This window comes from Cucurbita pepo, chromosome LG01 (genome assembly GCF_002806865.2).
Source record: "Cucurbita pepo subsp. pepo cultivar mu-cu-16 chromosome LG01, ASM280686v2, whole genome shotgun sequence".
Lineage (NCBI taxonomy): Eukaryota > Viridiplantae > Streptophyta > Magnoliopsida > Cucurbitales > Cucurbitaceae > Cucurbita > Cucurbita pepo.
In genome coordinates this window covers 10,149,977-10,172,279 of record NC_036638.1, presented here as the reverse complement: position 1 = coordinate 10,172,279, position 22,303 = coordinate 10,149,977, and the positions used below count along the sequence as shown (strand labels likewise).

Here is a 22,303-nt window from a genome sequence, read left to right as displayed (position 1 = left end):
TCTTTGTTTGTCGTCCTTCTTTTCTTTCTGGGAGTTTTGCGGCCTAAAAGTTCCTAAAACCACAGATGTAAGAACGTTTAGGAAAACCCAATTTTTTGACCTCGGTTATCGACAACGGCGCTTACGAAAAGGTACAAAACGTACCTTGAGTTATTGTGCTTTCGTTAGGGATCCTTCTCGTGGTGGTAACTGAACGTTTGGCGTCGGTTTTAGGGTGGTTTGGGGCTCGTCGGAGGAATTGGAAATTCGCCGACATTATTCGAAATCTCTCTCTCTCTCTCTCTCTCTCGTATTTTCGTCCTTTTCTTTGTTTGCAAGTACTCTGATCGATTCTGGGAGTCGTGGGTTGAAGGCTGAGCGAGGTGTGGCTGTCGTTTCGCATGGGGTCCGTGAAACTTGGCGGTCGCCAGAAAACTCACTAGTTTTCCGAGGACTAAGTTTTTTTTTTCTTTTTTTTCTCAGGTCGTTACATTATCTACCCCTAAAAAGAACTTTCGTCCTCGAAAGTCTCAAAATCTTGTACTAACTCTGGGTATTTTTCTCTTATTTCGTTCCCACGCTCCCACGTGACTTCCTCACTGTGGTGATTCCACCATAGTACCTTAACGAACGCAATGCTCTTGTTGCATAAGGTTTTTACTTCTCTAGCTAAGATTTTTACTGGTTTTTCCTCGTAGCTCAGATCTTCATTGAGTTGGAGTGGTTCGTAGTCTACTACGTGGATAGGGTCCATAATGTACTTTCTTAGCATCGACACGTGAAATACATCATGTACTCCTGAGAGGGCTGGAGGTAGGGCTAACTTATACGCTACTAGACCAACTTGCTCTAGGATCTCGAATGGTCCAATGAATTTAGGACTTAACTTGCCCTTAAGTCCGAATCTCAACACACCTTTCATAGGTGCCACCTTGAGGAATACTGGGTTCTCTATCTCAAACTCCAGGCTTTTACGCCTTACTTTTCCGTCTACTTTGAGCGGTACGCATCCTCGCTCGAATTTTCTGGATAGTCTCATTGGTGAGTCGAACCAGCTCGGGTCCTACTAACTCTCTCTCTCCTACTCCGTCCCAACATAGTGGGGACCTACACTGTTTCCCGTACAGAGCCTCAAACGGTGCAATTCCAATAGTTGCTTTGCTTGGAAGCTGTTGTTATATGAGAATTCCATCAGGTGGAGTTTGGAATCTCAACTTCCCTTAAAATCTAGTACGCAAGCGCGCAACATGTCCTCTAGAATTTGGTTTAAATGCTCCGTTTGTCCATCTGTTTGGGGGTGAAAGGCGGTACTAAAGTCGAGGCAGGTATCCGATGCTTTTTGAAGTCCGCACCAAACGCTGACATAAAGCGTGGATCCCGATCCGACACTATAGACACTGGGACTCCATGTAGTCTTACTATCTCTTTCACTTATAGTTGTGCCCAATTGTCAACCGTATATGTAGCTTTCCCAGGTAGAAAGTGTGCCGACTTGGTCAACTTATCGACAACTACCCAAATCATTGTATAGCCTTTGGGCATTTTGCGCAATCCTACTACGAAGTCCATCGCTATGTTTTCTCACTTCCACTCTGGTATGCTTAGGGGCTGCAACAACCCCGCCGCCTTTTGTCTTAGAGCTTTCACTTGTTGACAAACTAAGCCCTTGCTCACAAACTCGGCCACATCTCTCTTCATGCTCTCCCACCAAAAGTGTTGTTTTAAATTGTAACGATTCAGATCTTCCATTTTTACCTCATTTGGTTAAGATTTCATTTTTATTTCTATAAATGACAAGATATTATGTTATGCATTTATTCTCGCCGGAAAAGGTACAATTTTAAACAAGAAAGTTATTACCTTAATGGAAAAGTCATACAGACCTTTTATATTCCTATATTCAACTCTCCTCCTTCCTTGGAAACGACTTTTGCTCTCCAAACTTTTTTTGAGTCTTCGAGGGTATCTGAGAGTACGGAAAAATCGAGACGGTTAGCCAAGAAAAACGTGTGGGGTGGTTCGCTGGGTTTTCTTCGGAATAGGGGAGGGGTGTCGTCGCATCGTCAGAATCGGGGTTGTGACGTCGTCGTTGGCGGCGCAGCAATGATTAGGGTTTTCACGAGATTTTCGTTAAGGAAGACGAAGGAAACGGGTCGGGTTTCACTTTCGGCCTCTAAACCAGCCCACGGAACGAACGCGGGCCCTGTGCGTTTCGGCCCAACACGGACGCGCGTTGCGGCCTTGGTCTCAGCTCCGCACGCATGCTCTCCGCTCGGCTTGACGTGTACGGCGGCTCGGCTCCGTCAAACCCCGCGGCTCAGCTTCGTCAAATCCCACGGCTCGACTTGGTGGCTTGATTGGTCGGCTCAGCAGCTCGGCTTGGCGGCTCGGTATCACTATAATATATCAATTCCTTGATTTTTGGCCCTTTCGAAGCCGTTTCTGCCCTTAGTTTTACCATCCGAGGTTAGTATGGTTCCCAACCGTCAAAGACAGATTGTGTTGGGAGTTTATTTTGATAAATAGCATGATGTTTAGCTAGGGTATGTTATGAAAGGTTCCTAAGTTTTTTTGTGGTTATCATAGGACGTATTTAACCGCTGGGATTAGCTCGTTGTGAGTGACTTCAACCAAGGCCATCGAGGTAAGTGACCTTACTGTTGGAGTTAGTTTACTATTATGTGTTGTATGATGGTGCGTGCCCTGTGGCCCCTGCAAGCACCATGTTTTATTATGTGATATGATTATATGATGTATGAATTATGTGACTGTTTATGCTATGAAACGTAATAGGTTATGTTGACTGTTGACTGTTTATGTTATGTGAAGTTATGAATGATATTAATATATGTCATGAAAATATTGATCGATGTCATGGATACACGTAGTATTATCGAGTCATGTCATGAGATATTTATGCAACTGGAATGTGCGTTCATGTTATGTAATATGTCATGTAATGTAAGTCATGTGAGATGTCATGTAATGTAAGAAACGTATATGCGATGTTAGCACTGCTTATGTAATGCTATATTAGATATGTTAAGGGACCTCATGCATATATGTATGTCACGTGCATCAGCCCCTTTATGATACGAAAGAATGAATTACGATATTTATGTTCACCATGATATCATACAGGCCCTTTTCTGTTCTGTGGTGTCTGGCAACGTGTAACACGTGTGCCCGACCAAGTCAGGCCCAGGGAGTTTGTATACGAGCCCGCCTGGTGGGTCCATGTACGCGTACATGGGCCGTGTGTGAAGGAGTACCACACACCCAACCCTGCCCGGAATAGAAAAGCGCCCAAGGCTATAAAAAGTTTATGAAAAGTTAGGTCCCACTCATATGTTGCATGTGTTTGCATTCCTAACCCCAACAGTGGGGTGACTTACTGAGTATTTCATAAAATACTCAAGCCACGTGCTACCAACATTTTTTCAGGTAAAGGCAAGACGCCAATGTACGGTTGACGGCGGAGCTGAGGACACCATGGAAGTTGGAGATGGGATATTTTTAGGAGTTTACATTTATTGGACGGTTTTAAGTTATAGCATTGAGTATTGCTATATTTAGATTTATCTTTGAATTCAGTTATTGAAGGTTTATTTTTGGAGATAGGTTGTTTTGGATTTATGAATCTTTATGAAAGACTTTGTTATGTTTTTCTAAGGTTATTTACGATGAGCTTCCACGTAATGAATTATGTATGCATGGGTAATGTCACTAATTAGGTTTAGAAAATTAAGGGCGTTACATAAATCTTGGTACATCTTAGTACCTCCTGGATGCATGGAAAATGGCGAGTTGTAAGCTTCCGTCAATATCTCTTTCCTTAAATCTTCTATTGCCGGAACACATAAGCGTTCCTGATACAATAGTCCTTCATCTGAGGACTTCGAGAATCCATCTACCGGACTTTCTATAGGTTAGGATCCTCTCGTTGGGAGGTAATAATTCTCTGCCTAAGCGTAGGTTGTACCGTGAGTCAGGTCAGTTGTGCTATGACTCCCTCGGTCGCTACCGCTATGTTGGCTCGATCAAATTCTCTTTGTACCCTTACTTCCCTCGTAATGAGGGCCGACGAGTGGACCATCTTCCTATTCAAGGCATCTGCGATCACGTTTGCTTTTCTAGGGTGGTNGTGATAGGGTTCTTTGGAAATAGGCCCAGTTCCTGGTTCGAGTTCGATGACAAAGTCGACCGCTCGAGAAAGGGGTATTTCAGGTAGTTCGTCAGGAAGTACATCTAGGAACTAGTTTACTATTGCACGTTTTCTAGGGTCTTTTTTTTTCCTCTTACGTCTACGACACCTGCTAATATGGTCCAACCGCCTTGTTGAACTAATCTCTTTGCTTTCATCATCGAGACTACCTTTGGGGTAGTCCCGGTACTTGTGCATTTAAATTTAAAGCTAGGTCTCACCGGTGGTGAGAATATCACTTTTTTTTTTGCGACAATCTATACTAGCACGGTTTGAATCTAGTCAATCCATGCCTAGTATTATGTCGAAGTCGGCCATCTTTACTACTATTAGGTCTACGCTTAGAGTTTGGTCGACTTCTATTACTTGGNATTCAAGGCATCTGCGATCACGTTTGCTTTTCTAGGGTGGTACTGGATATCTACATCATAATCCTTCACCAATTCTAACCACCTTCTTTGCCTCATATTTAACTCTTTCTGGGTGAAGAAGTATTTTAAATTTTTGTGGTCGGTAAAAATTTGNTGCGACAATCTATACTAGCACGGTTTGAATCTAGTCAATCCATGCCTAGTATTATGTCGAAGTCGGCCATCTTTACTACTATTAGGTCTACGCTTAGAGTTTGGTCGACTTCTATTACTTGGCCATTCTTTACTTTATCCTTAGTTACTAGGTNGAGGGTAGGGTAGTTCTTTTCGTATTCCTTAAGTTGACGAGATGCATATGCGGCAACCTTGCCGTGTTGCATTAATACACATCCCAGTCCTTTCANTCGCAGGGGTGCTTGCCAACCATACATGCAATAAGGATTCTAATTCAAATTATGTCTCTGATCCTTCATGAGGTTGGCTCTCTTCAGCCTCACCTCATCCGCTACCTCTAACAGGAGGCGATCCCCTTTCTCGTCTTACTCTTTGGTGTGATCTAGGTAGCATGGTCCTAGAAACCAAGATAGCATCTCTTAAGTCTAAGGCTCATTACNAGGCAGTTACCAATTTCTCTTTTAGGTTCTGCAAGCTTGCCTCACAAGCATCATCCCATCTAAATGGTACCCCTTTTTTTCTTAGCTTTGTTAAAGGCGAGTATATTCTAACAAANGGAAATAAAATCACTCAGCATGCAACACATCACATCATACTCTTAAAAAAATACGTGAAATATCACAACAATTTCAGTAATATNTCTTAGCTTTGTTAAAGGCGAGTATATTCTAACAAAGTCCTGCACGAACCTTCCATAGTATCCCGCCAATCCTAGGAAACTCCTTACTTCTGTTACCGTAGTTGGGCGTTNATTTCCACATATCATGATACCAACTGTAACAATCCTAAATTTCCACATATCTAGAGTCGCTACTAACGTCTCATANTTGACACCACGTGTCCTAAGAAAGAGACTTGTCATAGCCAAATTCGCACTTGGAGAAGTTGGCGTACAACTTATTCTCTCTTAGGGTGGTTAGGAATTTTTGGAGGTGTTCCTGGTGTTCTAGATCTATTTTCCAGTACACTAGGATGTCATCAATGAGATCACAAAAGTGTCTAGACAGTCCTTGAACACTCGGTTCATNTAAAACATTAGAAAACACCGTCGAACTTACGTGTTTCAAACATCATGCTGGAGTTCAAAATAAGATAAAATAATTATAACTTAAATAATTTAAATAAATGAAACGTAAACTGATATGAACCAAGAGACATCAATCATACAATATACTTCAANGGAGCATTGGTGAGGCCAAATGACATCACTACGAACTCGTAGTGATCGTACCTTGTTCTAACTACTATCTTTGGTACGTCTTTTCCTTTACTCTTTATTTAATGGTAACATGACCGCATATCTATCTTAGAAAATAGCATTGCCTCTCTAAGTTGATCGATTAAGTCTTATATTCTAGCATAGGGTATTTGTNTGTATTGATTCCTTATCTTATCATAAACACCCCATCCTAACCAAGACTAGGAATTTTAAATATGCAACTATCCTATGCACGCGCCACAGTCTCAAATCACGATGCCACCATCAACCGTACATGGGAGCCTTGCCTTTACCTGAAAAATAAAATGGCACACGGCCTGAGTATTTCTCGAAATACTCAGTACGTGACCCCATTATAGGGGCCATGCTAATGCAAACACATGCAANACAGATGCATCAATCCGTCATTCTTTTAAACAAACAACACTTGCGCACCCTAGTGGAATACGCTAGGTCGAATGAACCCTTTATCCAGTAAGTCTTGTAATTGCGCCTTGAGTTCCTTCAACTCTGCTGGCACCATGTGATAGGGTTCTTTGGAAATAGGCCCAGTNAAGGGTGGTCTCAAGTCTCGGACAAATTGGATCTGTAATACTTCCCTACACACGACTCACACGTGCGAGTGTGAATCTCCAGGGCGCTCGCACACCCCCTGGACCCTCTAGTCAAGCTAATCTGTAGCGACGTTCAGAGGTCAGTGGAACCCCATAGTGTCATGCGCCTCATGAACACTCTCATCTATGTGCATTCGCACCTGTGCGCATTCGCGCTCATCATACGGTGCGCGTCCGCACTCATCATCTCTAGGGAAAGTAGCCCTATGCTTATGAACATACAATATGCATGAGGTCCCTCTAAGTCCTATTATACATCTCTTCTGAACCAACCCTCTAGTCTCATCTCTTGGTTACACTATGTAACACATGCTCGTGGATATTTACATTAATATCATTTTCATACTCTTAGGGTTGTGTCCTATGTCGATCTAACGATATGATGCAATATGGCAAACAACATCATAAGGCATGTTCAACATGGAAAACATCATCATGTTAATAACATCGTCATGCATACATCATACTCATCATAGAAGCCATTAGGTGCATCAAATATAACATGTACGTCATGCATCGAAACTTAAATAGCGTACATTTAACAAACATTACATCACAACATCATACTCACACATCATCATAATTCAAACAATCTTTAGCCTATCCTATAGTATGACCACTTATTTGGTTGGCCTTAGCCGAAGTATTCCCTAATTAGCTAAACGTAAGCTCCCGTTCCGTGAGAGCTGCTTCCTACGTTGCCGGGGTTTGTTTCCTATCCCACCGTTCACCACCTTCCATTAGTATTTCACAATTAATTTACCAATAATTCAATAAATGTGAAATACAGCTCGACAACAGCCTCAGATACCTTAATCGGGGTCGAAACAAGGTTCAAGAGCGTCGAAACAGTGGAAATCGGGCCAAAAATAGGTGAGCCGAGCCTGACAGCCGCTGGGAGCTGCCGGAGCGTCACTGGAGGGAGCCCGAGCCGTTTGCGCCAAGCCGAGCCAAAGGACCGCTTGTGTCGCTATGTGACACGTGGCAGTAGCAGAATGAGCCACGTCGTACGGTAACGTTGGGTAGAGCCGCGGGTCGCGGGCTGCAAAAGGCTACTGGGCCAGACTAAACGTTGGGTCTTAGCTTACTTGGCTGGGTCGCAAGTGTTTTGGGTTGTAGGCGGGTTCGATTGGACCGTGGGTCTGGTCTCGGGTTGGTTCAGCTAAACCGTAGCTTCTAGGCTAGTTTGAGGTTTGGGTCGCTGTAGTTGGACTGGGCCAAAGGTAAAGGCCGAGGGAAAGAAGTTGGGGTGGCTCTCTCGAGTTTTGGGTTTGGGTTGACCCGGATCCGTGGATCTCGTCTTCCTTACTCGACTCGGCAGATTTTTTGGCACGTTTTCTCTCTCCTTTCTGCTGCGTTTTCGTTGCCGATTTCAGTCCTATTTCTTCCTTTTCCTCTTTGTTTGTCGTCCTTCTTTTCTTTCTGGGAGTTTAGCGACCTAAAAGTTCCTAAATGTATCTAAGAACATTTAGGAAAATCCAATTTTCCGACCTCGGTTACCGACGACAACGCTTATGAAAAGGTACAAAACGTACCTTGAGTTATTGTTCTTTCGTTAGGGATCCTTCTCGTGGTAGTAACTGAGCATTTGGCGTCGTTTTTAGGGTGGTTTGGGGCTCGTTGGAGGAATTGGAAACTCGCCAACGTTATTCGAAATCTCTCTCTCTCTCTCTCTCTTTCTATCTCTCTCGTATTTTCGTCCTTTTCTCTATGTTCCAGGTACTCTGATCGATTCTAGGAGTCGTGGGCTGAAGGCTGAGCGAGGTGTGGTTGTCATTTCGCATGGGGTCCGTGTAACTTGGCGGTCGCCGGAAAACTCGCGAGTTTTCCGGTGCTCAGTTTTTTTCTTTTTTCTTTTTTTTTCTCGGGTCGTTACACTAAGTCTAGAAAAATAAATGAATCTACCCTATGCATGTGTCATGGTCTCGTGTGATGCCATCGTCAGCCATACAGGGATGTCTTGCCTTTACCTAAAATAGAAGTAGCATGTGGCTTTAGTATTTTAAGAAATACTCAGTAAGTGACCCCTCTATTGGGGTTCAATGCAAACACATACAATTTCATGAATGAGACCTATGCATATCAGTCTATTTTCCTATGATGACTATCCTAACGTTTTCATGCTTTCAAACATAACAATCTAGATCATGCACATATCTATCATATATCATAACAGTCACATAACATATCATGAGCATGTCTTCAACATATCATATCTTAACATTTCATATCATAAACATATCAATTCATCAAGTACAACATAACATTCACGTATCATAAAACATATACATATCATTTCATAATAGTTTGCATATACGGACATATAACACATGCGAAGCCACGGGCACATGTCATCATAAAGCACACAATTATAACCAAACGATGATAGGGCCACTTACTTGGCTGGCCTAGGCCGAAGCTACTATGACTACTTGATGCTAGCGCTACTTAACGCTGCTCTCTGAAATTTAATTCTACCTAAGAAGTCCAACAATCATAAATTAGAACTATTGTGATAATTGACTAATCTAATTTTGCATAAAATAATTTTAAATTTATTCCTAATAATTTAAACTAGTTAAGCCTAATTATGCATAAAACTTGTTAGGTTAGGGAGACTTCGGCTTATTTATAACTAAGTGAACCTTATATAAAACTTGTTAGGTTAGGGAGACTTCGGCTTATTTATAACTAAGTGAACCTTATACATAGTAAAGCTATATTTGGTAAATGAATTAAAATTATTTGTCATAAATAGTTATATATAATAGATGGTTATATCTGGTAAAGCTAAATATAACAAGCTAAACCATATATATATATATATATATATCTCATCTTTAGAGCTTTGAAGATGTAATTTTTGTATTCTCTATATTCTCTTTGTGTACATACTTAAGTCATCAATATAAATCATTTAGCCAGAGTTCTACTTACATTTTCTCTATCATGTTCTCTGTGTTCATCTAGATCGAGTGTGTGCATTGTTGTGCGATCCTAACAAAACTTACTCCTAATAATTTAAACTAACTAAGCCTAATTATGCATAAATAATTTAAACTCGATTGCAAATTTTTAACTAGCCAAAGGGCAGTCGTACTAACCTTAAATGCTTCCAAAGAATTGAAACTAGAAGGAAAGGGGTCATGCGTATCAGACCCAAGCCAGTTAAGCCAAAAATGCTGGCCTTGAGCCGTAAAAAACGGTATTCTTTTTTAACCGTTTAAGTGGGATGCTAAAATGAAGTGAGGGACCTCCCTTTTATAGTGGAGGCCAGACCCCAACTTCTAAGTTTTAAGCGATGTGAGACAACTTCTCTGTTTTTTTTTTTTTTTCCTTCTAATTTTTGGGTTATTACAAGGAGAGTACGACAAGTAAGAATTTAAAACATTCTGTGCAACTGAGGGAATTAAATTAATGATGATAGTTTCTGATAGACAAGACTACCAAAGACATAACATTGAATGGACGGACAAGGAGCATTAGGATTCATTCTAGACTACCAAAGATATTGTGGGCTGATGTTGTGAATACAATGACCTATTTGATCAATAGAGGGTTGTCAGTACCTTGGAGTTCAAATTGCCAAAAAAGATATGAACAAGAAAAGAACTAAGTACTATCACTTGGGAACTTTTGATTGCACTGCGTATGTTCACGTTGATCTAGAGAAGAGAGACAAGCTTGGTGTCAAGATTGTTAAGTACTACTTTATTGACTATGACTCTGACAAGTTCGAGTACAGATTTTTAGATGACAAGAATAAAAAGTTCTAAGAAATTATGACGTGACCTTTGATAAAAATGTCCTAAACAAGAACCAAAAAAAAAAAAAAAGATAATAATATGGAAATCAACCCAAGGGAAAGTATGGAACGGATTACCTTGATGATCAAAATCAAGAGTAAAGAAAACTCGTTTCTAAACTCGTGATTCGAATCACTCCACAAGAGGTTAGATCAATACCACTTGAATGACTCTAGCATGCAAGTTCTAAACACAAGAATTTGCAAAGAAAGTTTAGCTCTCAACAGAGCTAAAATATAAATTCTATTCTTAATTCCAAATCTGATGTCTAATCAAAGAAAATGAGGCTTTATATAGCCTTTACAACCTTAACCTATGTGATACATAACTTCCAAATTAAATGGGCTAGTAAATGAGAAATACCCATCACCTCCGTATTAAAATGGCTAGTTAATGGTGGAATAATAGGTTTAAAATAGCTAATTAATGGTGGAATATAGTAACCTATGTGAGTTACAATATAACCTTAACTTCTATATTTAAAACTAGATTCAATATAACAAACAAATAGTTAAACTATAATTAAATAATGCAATTAATAAAATGTGCTTATTAGTCATCCTTGGACTAGTTTCATAAATTCAACGGAGTTCATTAAATGCACCTTAAAGTGCATTTAATTCATATCTTTCTTGAAGCTCAACTTTGCATAACATATAAGGGAGATCTCCAACGTCTTCTAGAATTTTCTTTGATGAGCTCACCATAGTTTGAATATAACTATATAAGATTTGTTGTAGCTTCTTGGCTCTCGTCCTTGTAATTGGACATTGAGGTATGGAAATTCCTTGGTCGTGGTTCATATCATTCTCCCCCTCTTGAGAAGGATTCGTCCTCGAATCCAAGCCATCACCTACATCAAAAGAACTGAAATCAACAACATTAAAAGTTGCACTAACACCGTACTTACCTGGTAAATAAATTTTATAAGCATTGTCGTTGATGCGCTCAAGAACTTGTAAAGGTCTATCTCTTCGTGGTAAAAGCTTAGATTTTCTTTGAGTAGGAAATCTTTCTTTTCGAAAATGCACCCAAACCCAATCTCTTGGCTTGAAGATGACAATCTTACGTCCTTTATTAATTCGAGTGGCAACCTTGGAATTTTGTTTCTCAATTTGTTCTTTTACTTGCTTGTGCAGTTTATGAACAAACTCAACCTTGACATTTGCATCAAAATTCACAAACTCTTTTGACGGTATAGGTAACAAGTCAATGGGGTTAAAGGATTAAAGCCATAAACAATTTCAAAAGGTGTGCATTTAGTAGTGCTATGACTATTATATGCAAATTCTATAAATGGCAAACAATCCTCCCAAAGTATTAAGATTCTTATTAATAATAGCCCTAAGCATAGCAGTCATGGTTCTGTTAACAACTTCAGTTTGTCCACCCGTTTGAGGATGACAAGTAGTTGAATATACTAGCTTAGTTCCTAACCTACCCCATAAAACACGCCAAAAGTGGCTTAAAAATTTTACATCACGATCACTAACGATGCTTTTAGGAATGCCATGCAATCGTACAACTTTCCTAAAGAACAAGTCAGCAATATGTTTTGCATCATCAGTTTTGTAACAAGGAATAAAATGAGCAATTTTACTAAATCGATCAACCACAACAAAGATGCTATCATAACCTTTCCTAGTCCTAGGTAAACCTAAAACAAAATCCATTGATATATCAATCCAAGGACCATTAGGAACTGGTAATGGGGAGTATAAACCATGTGGTTGAAGCCTAGACTTAGCTTGTTTACATGCTATGCAACGAGCACAAACTTTATGAACATCATGTCTCATTTTAGGCCAAAAAAAATGTTCAGACAGCATATCATAAGTTTTAGAAACTCCATGGTGTGCCATTAAACCACCTCCATGAGCTTCCCTCACAAGTAGCTCACGTATGGAACAAGATGGTATGCAAAGTTTGCCTTTTCGGAACAAAAATCCATCTAACAACAAGTAATTATCCACAATGAGTCCTTTTTCACAAGATTCAACAAAAGGAGCAAAGAACATGTCATGTTGATACAAATCCTTTATGTGTTCAAAACCCAACAACCTAGCATTCAAAGTATTGAGGAGGACATACCTTCGTGATAAAGCATCTGCAACAATGTTCTCCTTACCTTGTTTATATTTTATGACATAAGGGAATGTTTCAATAAATTCTAACCACTTAGCATGTCGTCTGTTGAGTTTATTTTGTATCTCAAATGCTTTAAACTTCATGATCCGTATGAATAATGAACTCTTTAGGCCAAAGATAATGTTGTCAGGTTTGCAATACACGAACCAAAGCATAAAGCTCTTTGTCATAAGTAGGATACCTCAAAGATGCACCAGTCAACTTCTCACTAAAGAACATTAAAGGTCTTTGATTTTACATTAATACAGCACCTATCCCTACTCCACTAGCATCACATTCAATTTCAAAAGTAGACTCAAAATTAGGTAACGTAAGCAAGGGAGCATAACTCAATTTTTCTTTCAAAGTAGTAAAAGCAAGTTCTTGATCTTTTTCCCATATAAAAGATACATTTTTCTTAACAAGTTCATTCAAGGGTGAAGCAATTGTACTAAAATTCTTAATGAACCTACGGTAGAAACTTGCAAGACCATGAAAACTTCTTACCTCACTTACATTTTTAGGTGTAGGCCACTCTTTTATAGCCTTCACTTTCTCCTCATCAACCTCAACACCATTAGATGAAACTACAAACCCAAGAAAGTTAACTTTTTCCATGCAAAAGCTACATTTCTTTAAATTTACATACAAACATTCATTTCTTAAAGTAGTCAAAACATTGCGTACATGGGTAATATGATCATCTAAAGATTTAGAGTAAACAAGGATGTCATCAAAATAAACAACCACAAACTTACCTAAGTATTCTCGTAAGACATGGTTCATTAGTCTCATGAATGTACTAGGTGCATTAGTTAATCCAAAAGGCATAACCAACCATTCATAAAGACCATACTTGGTTTTAAAAGCTGTTTTCCACTCATCCCCAATATGCATGCGAATTTGATGATAACCCGATTTTAAATCAATCTTAGTAAAAAGACTACATCCATGCAATTCATCAAGCATATCATCTAATCTAGGAATTGGATGCCTATACTTTATAGTTATCTTGTTTATAGCCCTACAATCAACACACATACGCCAAGAACCATCTTTCTTAGGTACAAGAATAACTGGAACAGAACAAGGACTCAAACTTTCACGTACATACCCTTTAGCAAGGAGTTCACTTACTTGCCTTTGTATCTCTTCAGCCTCCTTTGGATTAGTCCTATATGCTGGTCGGTTTGGAATGGGCGCGCCAGGAATGAAGTCAATCTTGTGTTCAATCCCTCTAAGTGGTGGCAAACTACTAGGCATCTCCTCAGAAAATAAATCTTCAAACTCTTGCAAAAGCACAACAAAATCACTAGGCAAAGAAGGGTTAAGCATGTTAGTAAAGTAACAAGACCCCTTGCACATAAGTACAAGAATAGTCTGGTTAGAGAGCAAAACATTCCTAGCCTCACTTGATCTAACATACAAGCTTACTGATTTGGCTTTTCTCTCTTTTTTTTCTCTAGGCTGAGTGTTACTCTCTTGCTTTTCACTCAAGCTCATTTTTTCACTTGATTCTTTTTCAATCTCTGCTTTTGCATCAGCCTCTTGCCTTTTCTTTTCAAGTTTGCAATGATCAATAAATACATCTTTTGGAGACAATGGAACAAGAGTAGTTTTTCTACCATTGTGAGTAAAAGAGTATCGATTTGCATACCCATCATACATTACCCGACGATCAAATTGCCATGGCCTCCCCAGTAGTAAATCTCCAACATGCATGGATACAACATCACATAAAACATCATCAACATATTTTCCAATAGTAAATGAAACAAGAGTTTGTTGAGTTACCCGTACTTCCCCACAATCATTCAACCATTGAAGCTTGTAGGGTCTTGGATGTGGTTGTGTCTTCAAATTAAGTCTTTTGACCAGAATGGAACTCACAACATTGGTGCAACTACCGCTATCAATGACAACACTACAAGGTACAGATTGAACAAGACAACGAGTTTGAAACAAGTTCTCTCTTTGGTCTAGGCCGTCCTCCTTAATGTGGGTGTTTAGAGCTCGTCGAGTAACCAAAGATATATGTGTAGGGTCCTCTTCGCTAAACTCCTCACTCTCATCAGTTTCCTCATTTATGTCGTCATGTGCCTCGTCATCCGTAACAATTTCTCCCTCCTTGATGGTCATAATTCTTGCATTTGGGCAATCTCTACTATAGTGTCCTACCCCTTGACATCTCCAACACTTTAAATCCCTATTTCGAACATTAGACTTTTCTACTTTTTCTTTCCCTGTTCTAGAACTCTCCCCTTTCTCAAATTTAGCTTGAGGCTTCTCATTAATCTCTGGATTTCTATGCTTATAATCAATGTTCTTACTATCCTTTTTCCATGTAGAAGTAGAATTGGGAAAAGTTTTAGAAGAATACCGTTGAGATCTTCTTTGGATTTGCCTCTCGATCTTAATTGCAATGTGCAACAACTCCTCAATATTAGAATAAGGCTGTAAATCAGTCTTGTCTGCAATCTCTGTGTTTAACCCATTAAGAAACCGCGCCATGAGAGCCTCCATGTCCTCATCGAGATCAAGTCGATCCATCAATGTATCCATCTCCTTGTAATAATCTTCCACAGACTTGCGTCCTTGTTTCAATGCTTGAAGCTTTTGCGCCATGTCCCGTTGAAAATATTGTGGAACAAAACGCTTCCTCATGGACTCTTTGAACTCGTACCATGAATCAATTGGTGCTTCAAGGTTTCTTCTCCTACTTGACATCAATTTATCCCACCAAATTTGAGCATATTGTTTGAATTGAGCAATGCATAACAGTACCTTCTTTTTATCACTAAAATTATGACACTTGAACACCGACTCTATCGTTTTCTCCCACTCAAGGTACTCCTCTGGATCGGTTTTGCCATAAAACTTGGGAAGTTTTAATTTGATGCTCCCCACGTTACGATCAATTCTATCATCATAAGGAACTCGTTGTTGTAAATTATGATACCTTCTTCCATGGTCTCGCCCTCGCATCAAGCCATGACCAACCGCATGTGGATTATCCTCGTGGTGATCAGAATTGTCGCCCTCATATGTATCGGTTGAGGGTGCAGGTAGTGGAATCCTCTGTCGAGCTTGATTCTGAATCTCCAATCTTCCTATTCGATCAGTCAACTCTTCTATTCCTCGAATTAGTCTTTTCATGGTTCGTTGTTGTGCCTCTCTCAATCGTGCATCAGTAATGTCAGTATTGTCGTCTGGATTTTCCATGCTACAAAAGAAAGGTAAAAGAAAAAAAGGACCTCACAAGCGCTCCCTCACGTGTATTCACTCGTAAATGTAGTTCACTCGTGTTTAGCACTCAACACTCGAATCAATGTGTCATTCCCTTACAAACTCACCCTCACAATTGAGCACACACAAATCACACTCCAAAAAACAAATCGGGATGTGAGATAAGCTATGTTATAGAGCAAAGTGTAATTCAAAGTGAATAGACAGCACACTCAACACATAAACAAGGGTATTAAAGGAGCAATCCGAATAACGACAAAGAAACGAATTAAAGAAAGAAAATGATTAAGGACTAATTTAGACGTAGTAACATATGAGAGTTACATATAATAATCTAGAGGAAAAAAGAAAGATATTTAACATCAATAAGCTTTCTTTTTTGAATGGTTTTTTTTTTCTTTTTCTGATTGGCAAAATCTAATCAATTTACCATCAAGAAAATTGATTTAGAAGATCTTAAAGAAGAACAAAGTGTTGATAAGATCGAGATCTAACACTTTAAAGAACATAAGAAATATTTTTTTTTTCTTTTTTTTTTTGTTATATATTTTTGTGATAGAATATGAACATTCTACACAAACTGAGAAGAAAAAAAAATTATAAGAGAATTAAAAGAGATAAGCGCAATGAAACATATATCCGATCTTGAGCCTGAAGCTCTGATACCAAATGATATGGAAATCAACCCAAGGGAAAGTATGGAACGGATTACCTTGATGATCAAGATCAAAAGTAAAGAAAACTCGTTTCTAAACTTGTGATTCGAATCACTCCACAAGAGATTTGATCAATACCAACTCTAGCATACAAGTTCTAAACACAAGAACTTGCAAAGAAAGTTTAGCTCTCAACAAAGCTAAAATAGAAATTCTATTCTCAATTCCAAAATCTGATGTCTAATCAAAGAAAAGAAGGCTTTATATAGCCTTTACAAACCTTAACCTATGTGATACATAACTCCAAAATTAAATGGGCTAGTAAATGAGAAATACCCATAACCTCCATATTAAAATGGCTGGTTAATGGTGGAATATAGTAACCTATGTGGGTTACAATATAACCTTAACTCCTATATTTAAAACTAGCTTAAATATGAAAACAAATAGTTAAACTATAATTAAATAATGCAATTAATAAAATGTGCTTATTAGTCATCCTTGGACTAGTTTCATAAACTGAGCGGAGTTCATTAAATGCACCTTAAAGTGCATTTAATTCATCTCTTTCTTGAAGCTCAACTTTGCATAACATATAAGGGAGGTCTCCAACGTCTTCTAGAATTTCCTTTGATGAGCTCACCATAGCTTGAATATAACTGTATAAGGTTTGTTGTAGCTTATTGGCTCTCATCCTTGTAATTGGACCTTGAGGTATGAAAATTCCTTGGTCGTGGTTCATATCAGATAAGTTTTAAGACTAGAAAGCAAATGGGAGTTGAGCTTGAGTTGTAGAAAAACTCACCTAGTGATGTTACAGCAAAAACTCAAGAAACTCCAGAGACTGTTGCTGAAGAACTAGACGTGGAGCAAGTGACACCTAAGCAGATGTTGAGGAAATCATCCAGAAGTATTAGAGCACTAGATAGATATTCACCTTCATTACGCTGTCTGTTATTGATTGATGAATGAGACCCAAAGTTCTTTGATGAGATCCTATAGACGGAGGATTTTCAACCAAGTGGGAACAAACCACAGATGATGGGATGAGCTCACTTGAAAAGAATAATACGTGGGCATTGACTGAGTTTCCTACTATAATGAGAGCTCTGTCGAAAAAATTGGCGTTCAGATCAAGACTGAACCAGATGGATTAAAGAGGTTCAAGTATTGGTTAGTAGTTAAGTGATATTCACAAAGGAAAGGAAAGATATCAATTAATTAATATCCGAATTTTGCGGAGTATTCTTGCATCAGAGATTTTGGACCTTGAGCAAACGAATGTAAAAACAACATTTTTACATGAAAATCAAGATGAGGAGTTCTACATGCAAGAACCAAAAGAGTTTACAGCCTTAGGCAAGGAACATATGGTGTGTAAGCTCAATAGGAGTTTGTATGAACTGAAGCAAGCACTGAGACAAGGTACAAGAAGTGTGACTCCTCCATGTGTAAGATTGGTTTCCAATGGGAGTGAAAAAGATCCGTGTTACTCCAAGAAATATATTGATTTGGTTTTAGTCTGTGGATGATATACTAGAATCGAGTATGTCTTCAATATTTAAGATTCAAAGATTTGTTGGCTTTTCGACCCTTAATCTCTAAAATTAATAAATTTTAATTAATTAATTGATATTTTGATGATAACAAAATACTTTTAATTACTAATAATTTCAGTGTTATAAAGTTTAGAATGATAATTAAAAATGATAATTAATACCATAAGTATATAAAAAATAATTTAATTCAAAATACAAAAAAATAAAATGAAAATTTTATAATATGCCATAAATAACAATAATAATTTTACAATTAAATAGAAAAGAAGGTAAATAATATAACACCGTAGTTTTGTAGTAGTTCGATCAAACTCGACTTGCTCTATTTCCCAAGCAGCTCTTGAGAATTAAAATAAAAATCTTATTGTCTCTTTCCATGGAACAATGTAAAATCGTAGTACAACTCATTTTACAAGTTCAAGAACAAAGATATGTCCTTTTTAGACTTTCACTTTCAGACTTCCCCTTAAGATTTTTATGACACGCCGGCTAGGTAGAGGTTTCCACACCCTTATAAGAAATGTTTCGTTTTTCTCTCCAATTGATATGGGATTTCACAATCCACCTGCCTTCGAGGCCCAGTGTCCAAGCTAGCACACCGCCAGGTGTCTGGTTCTAATACCATTTATAACTGCTCAACTCACCGCTAGTAGACATTGTCTCCTTTAGGCTTTCCCTTCTGAGCTTCCACTCAAGATTTTTAAAACACCTATGTTAGTAAGAGATTTTCACACCCATATAAAAAATTGTTTCATTCCCTTCTACAACAGATCATAAGATCCCACATCGATTGGAAAGAGGAACGAATACCAACGAGTACACTAGACCCCCAAAAAGAGGTGAATTGTGAGACCCCACCTAAAACTCATACCTCCTTTGCTTTTTTTTTTTTTTTTTTTTTTTTTTTTTTTTTTTTTTTTTTTTTTTTTTTTTTTTTTTTTTTTTTTTTTTTTTTTTTTTTTTTTTTTTTTTTTTTNCTTTTTATTTTGTATTATTTCTTCTTCCAATTATTTATTTTTTTCGATTCATTTTTTATTTTTTCTTTTATTATAAAGTTATAATAAACCTTNGATGTTTTGTTAAATATGATTTTTTTTTTAAAAAAAATTCGATTATTATTTCTTTTTTAATAACTCTGTTAACTTTTTATTGCTCAATTATTTGTGTTTTGTGTGTAGTTTTAGGGTTTCCTTTTAGTTATTTATTTTTTATTTTATTTATCAATTATTTTCAAATTATTATAAATGAGTTGGAAGGAGTGAAATAATGAAATTATATATAATTTTTTAAATATGGCATTTATAATTAATTTTTAAATTAGATTATCCTACTATTTATTTACAGTTTTATTAAAATCATTTATTTGAAATATTGACCGCTAAATATATGTATTAATAAATAAAAATTAAGTTAAAATAAAGTTTCTATAATTTTACAATATACTTAACTCATTTAATATAATTTACCATATAATTCATTTATTTGAAAATAATTATTAAAATTTATAACAAAATAAATTCAAAAAATACCATTAAAATTATTTTAATAATTTGACTTAATTAATTATTTAAAATTAAATAATATAATATATAAAATTCTAAGAACATTTATCAACCGAACGATCCCCTAATTAGTTAACCTGAAATAGTTCAATGTGAATCAATATGATTAAAGTACGTAAATCTGGTTTGCTTATATGCTTAATCTATTTTATTTTACCGAGTAGCTGAACCATTAAAGCAAATTTGTTGGTGATGACATGTCTGAACCAATATGTTGAACTGTGTGGTGCTGAAGCAATTCTAGACGCAAAGAATTATAATGTAACACCCCTAATTATATGCTTAAGGTTTCTGGAAGGTAATTGAATGGTTAGACATAATTCTTCTTCTAAAGCTTTTCTTTTAACATAATTTCCCGATATGCTCGACCCTAGCAAAGAGTTATAATGTAACGCCCCTAATTTTCTTTAACCTAATTAGTGATGTCACCCATGCATATATAACTCATTAAGCGGAAGCTCATCATAAATAACTTTGGAAACAAAACAAAGTCATTCATAAACGTTCATAAATCCAAAACAACATATCTCCAAAATATAACTTAAAACACTTCAATAAAGGTAAACTCCTAAAAATATCCCCTCTCCAACTTCCATGGTGGCCTCAGCTCCACCGTCAACCGTACATTGGCGCCTTGCATTTACCTGAAAAATGTAGGTAGCACGTGGCTTGAGTATTTTATGAAATACTTAGTAAGTCACCCCACTGTTGGAGTTAGGAATGCAAACACATGCAACATATGAGCGGGAACTAACTTTTCATAAACTTTCCATACCCTTGGGCGCTTTCCTATTATGGGTAGGGTTGGGTGTGTGGTACTCCTTCACACACGACCCATGTACGTGTACATGGACCCACCAGGCGGGCTCGTAAACATACCCCCTGGGCCTGACTTGGTTGAGCACAACGTGTTACACGTAGCCGGACACCACAAAACAGAAAAAAGCCCGCATGATATCATGACGAACATAAATATCGTATTTCATTCTTTCGTAACATAACGGGGAAGAATCCCGATGCACGTGACATACATATATGCATGAGGTCCCTTAACATATCTAACATGACATTACATAAGCAGTGCTAACATCGCATATACGTTCTTACATTACATGACATCTCACATGACTTGCATTACATGACATATTACATAACATGAAAGTGCATTCCAGTTGCATAAACATCTCATGACATGACTCAAGAATACTACTTGTATACATGACATCGATCAACCTTTTCATGACATATACTACTAACATATCATTATAACTTCACATAACATAAACAATCAACAGTCAACAGTCAACATAATTTATACATCACATAGTCATATCACATAAAAGTCATATCACATAAATATGGTGCATGTAGGGGCCACAGGGCATGCACCATCATACAACACGTAGTAAGCTAACTCCAATCGTAAGATCACTTACCTCGATGGTCTTGGTTGAAGTCACTCACAACGAGCTAATTCCAGCAGTTAAATACGTTCTATGATAACCACATAAAAACTTACGAACCTTTCATAACATACCCTAGCTCAACCTCATGCTATTTATTAAAATAAACCCCCAACACAACCTGTTTTTGATGGTTAGGAACCATACTGACCTCGGATGGTAAAACTAAGGGTAGAAATGCTTCCGGAATGACCAAAAATCTTGGAATCGATATATTATAGTGATACCTTGCCGCTAAGCCTAGCTGCCAAGCTGGCCAACTAAGCCGCCAAGTCGAGCTGCGGAAATTGACGGAACCAAGCCGATTTCGTATACGTGCGATCCGAGCCGCACTGTGTATGCGTGCGAAGCTGCCGGAGCTATTGGGTGTGCGTCTACGGCTCGACCCAATTCCAAAAACCTCGCCTTCCTTACCCGACAAGCGACGAAACCTTAGTTTCCGCCTCCCCGATTCCGGCGACACGCCAACGATCCCACAACGTCCTCAACACCGATTTCCGACGGTCAACCTTCTTTGACACAATGATCCTGACATCAATACTTTACTTCCACTCGATTCTTCCTCCGAAGAGCAACCCCAACGTTCCGGAGAAAAGTTTGGAGAGATCGTTTTCAAGGGATGTAAAAGGTTGGGGATAAGAATATAAAACTAATCTCAAGACATTTTCCAATAAGGCATACCACTGTTTTAGGATAAGGAAATTTAGAGAAATAGAAATGTTTCTATTAGGCCTGGCAGTAAATCCTTGTTCGAGGAGATTACATTTAATTATTTATTCTATTTTTATTTGATTTTATTTTATTCCAGAACCCAAACCTTACAATTTCCACCACTAATGGAATAAATGCATAACATAATATTTTGTCATTTATAGAAATAAAAATAAAATCTTAACAAAATAAGGCAAAAATGGAAAATCTGAATCGTTACATATAACAACCTAATAAAATCATATTCCATCCGGTCCTTCAAATAGGTAAATGGGTCAAATTTAAGACTTTAGATTTACGTGTTGTAATATTAAACTTAAACGAGTGTCAATTTTTATGCTAAGAATCGATTTATATTGTCGCCACAGTGAGCATAGCTTAGAAATAATTGACGTGTACTCATTTCCTTGAAGTCGAAAGTTCAAATGTTCATATTATTAACTGAATCAGTCCTTACATCCAACCGAACTTTAAATTGATTAAATATAGGTTAAATTACAAAAATACCCTTGAAAATTGAAAAAAAAAAAAAAAAAATTGTCTGCCGCCAGATTGTCTGAAGCAAAATTTTCAAAACCCTAAATCGATTAGCTAAAACCCTTCTCTCTGTAA

General features: G+C 37.7%; 1 protein-coding gene across 1 annotated transcript; it reads right to left on the bottom strand.

The window, feature by feature from the left end:
- Nucleotides 1-12,749: 12,749 nt before the first annotated feature.
- LOC111811140 lies at nucleotides 12,750-15,716 on the bottom strand. Its single transcript, XM_023697884.1, has one exon. It carries the CDS (start codon nucleotides 15,714-15,716, stop codon nucleotides 12,750-12,752), a length of 2,967 nt encoding a protein of 988 aa, XP_023553652.1.
- Between the last annotated feature and the right edge of the window lie 6,587 nt (nucleotides 15,717-22,303).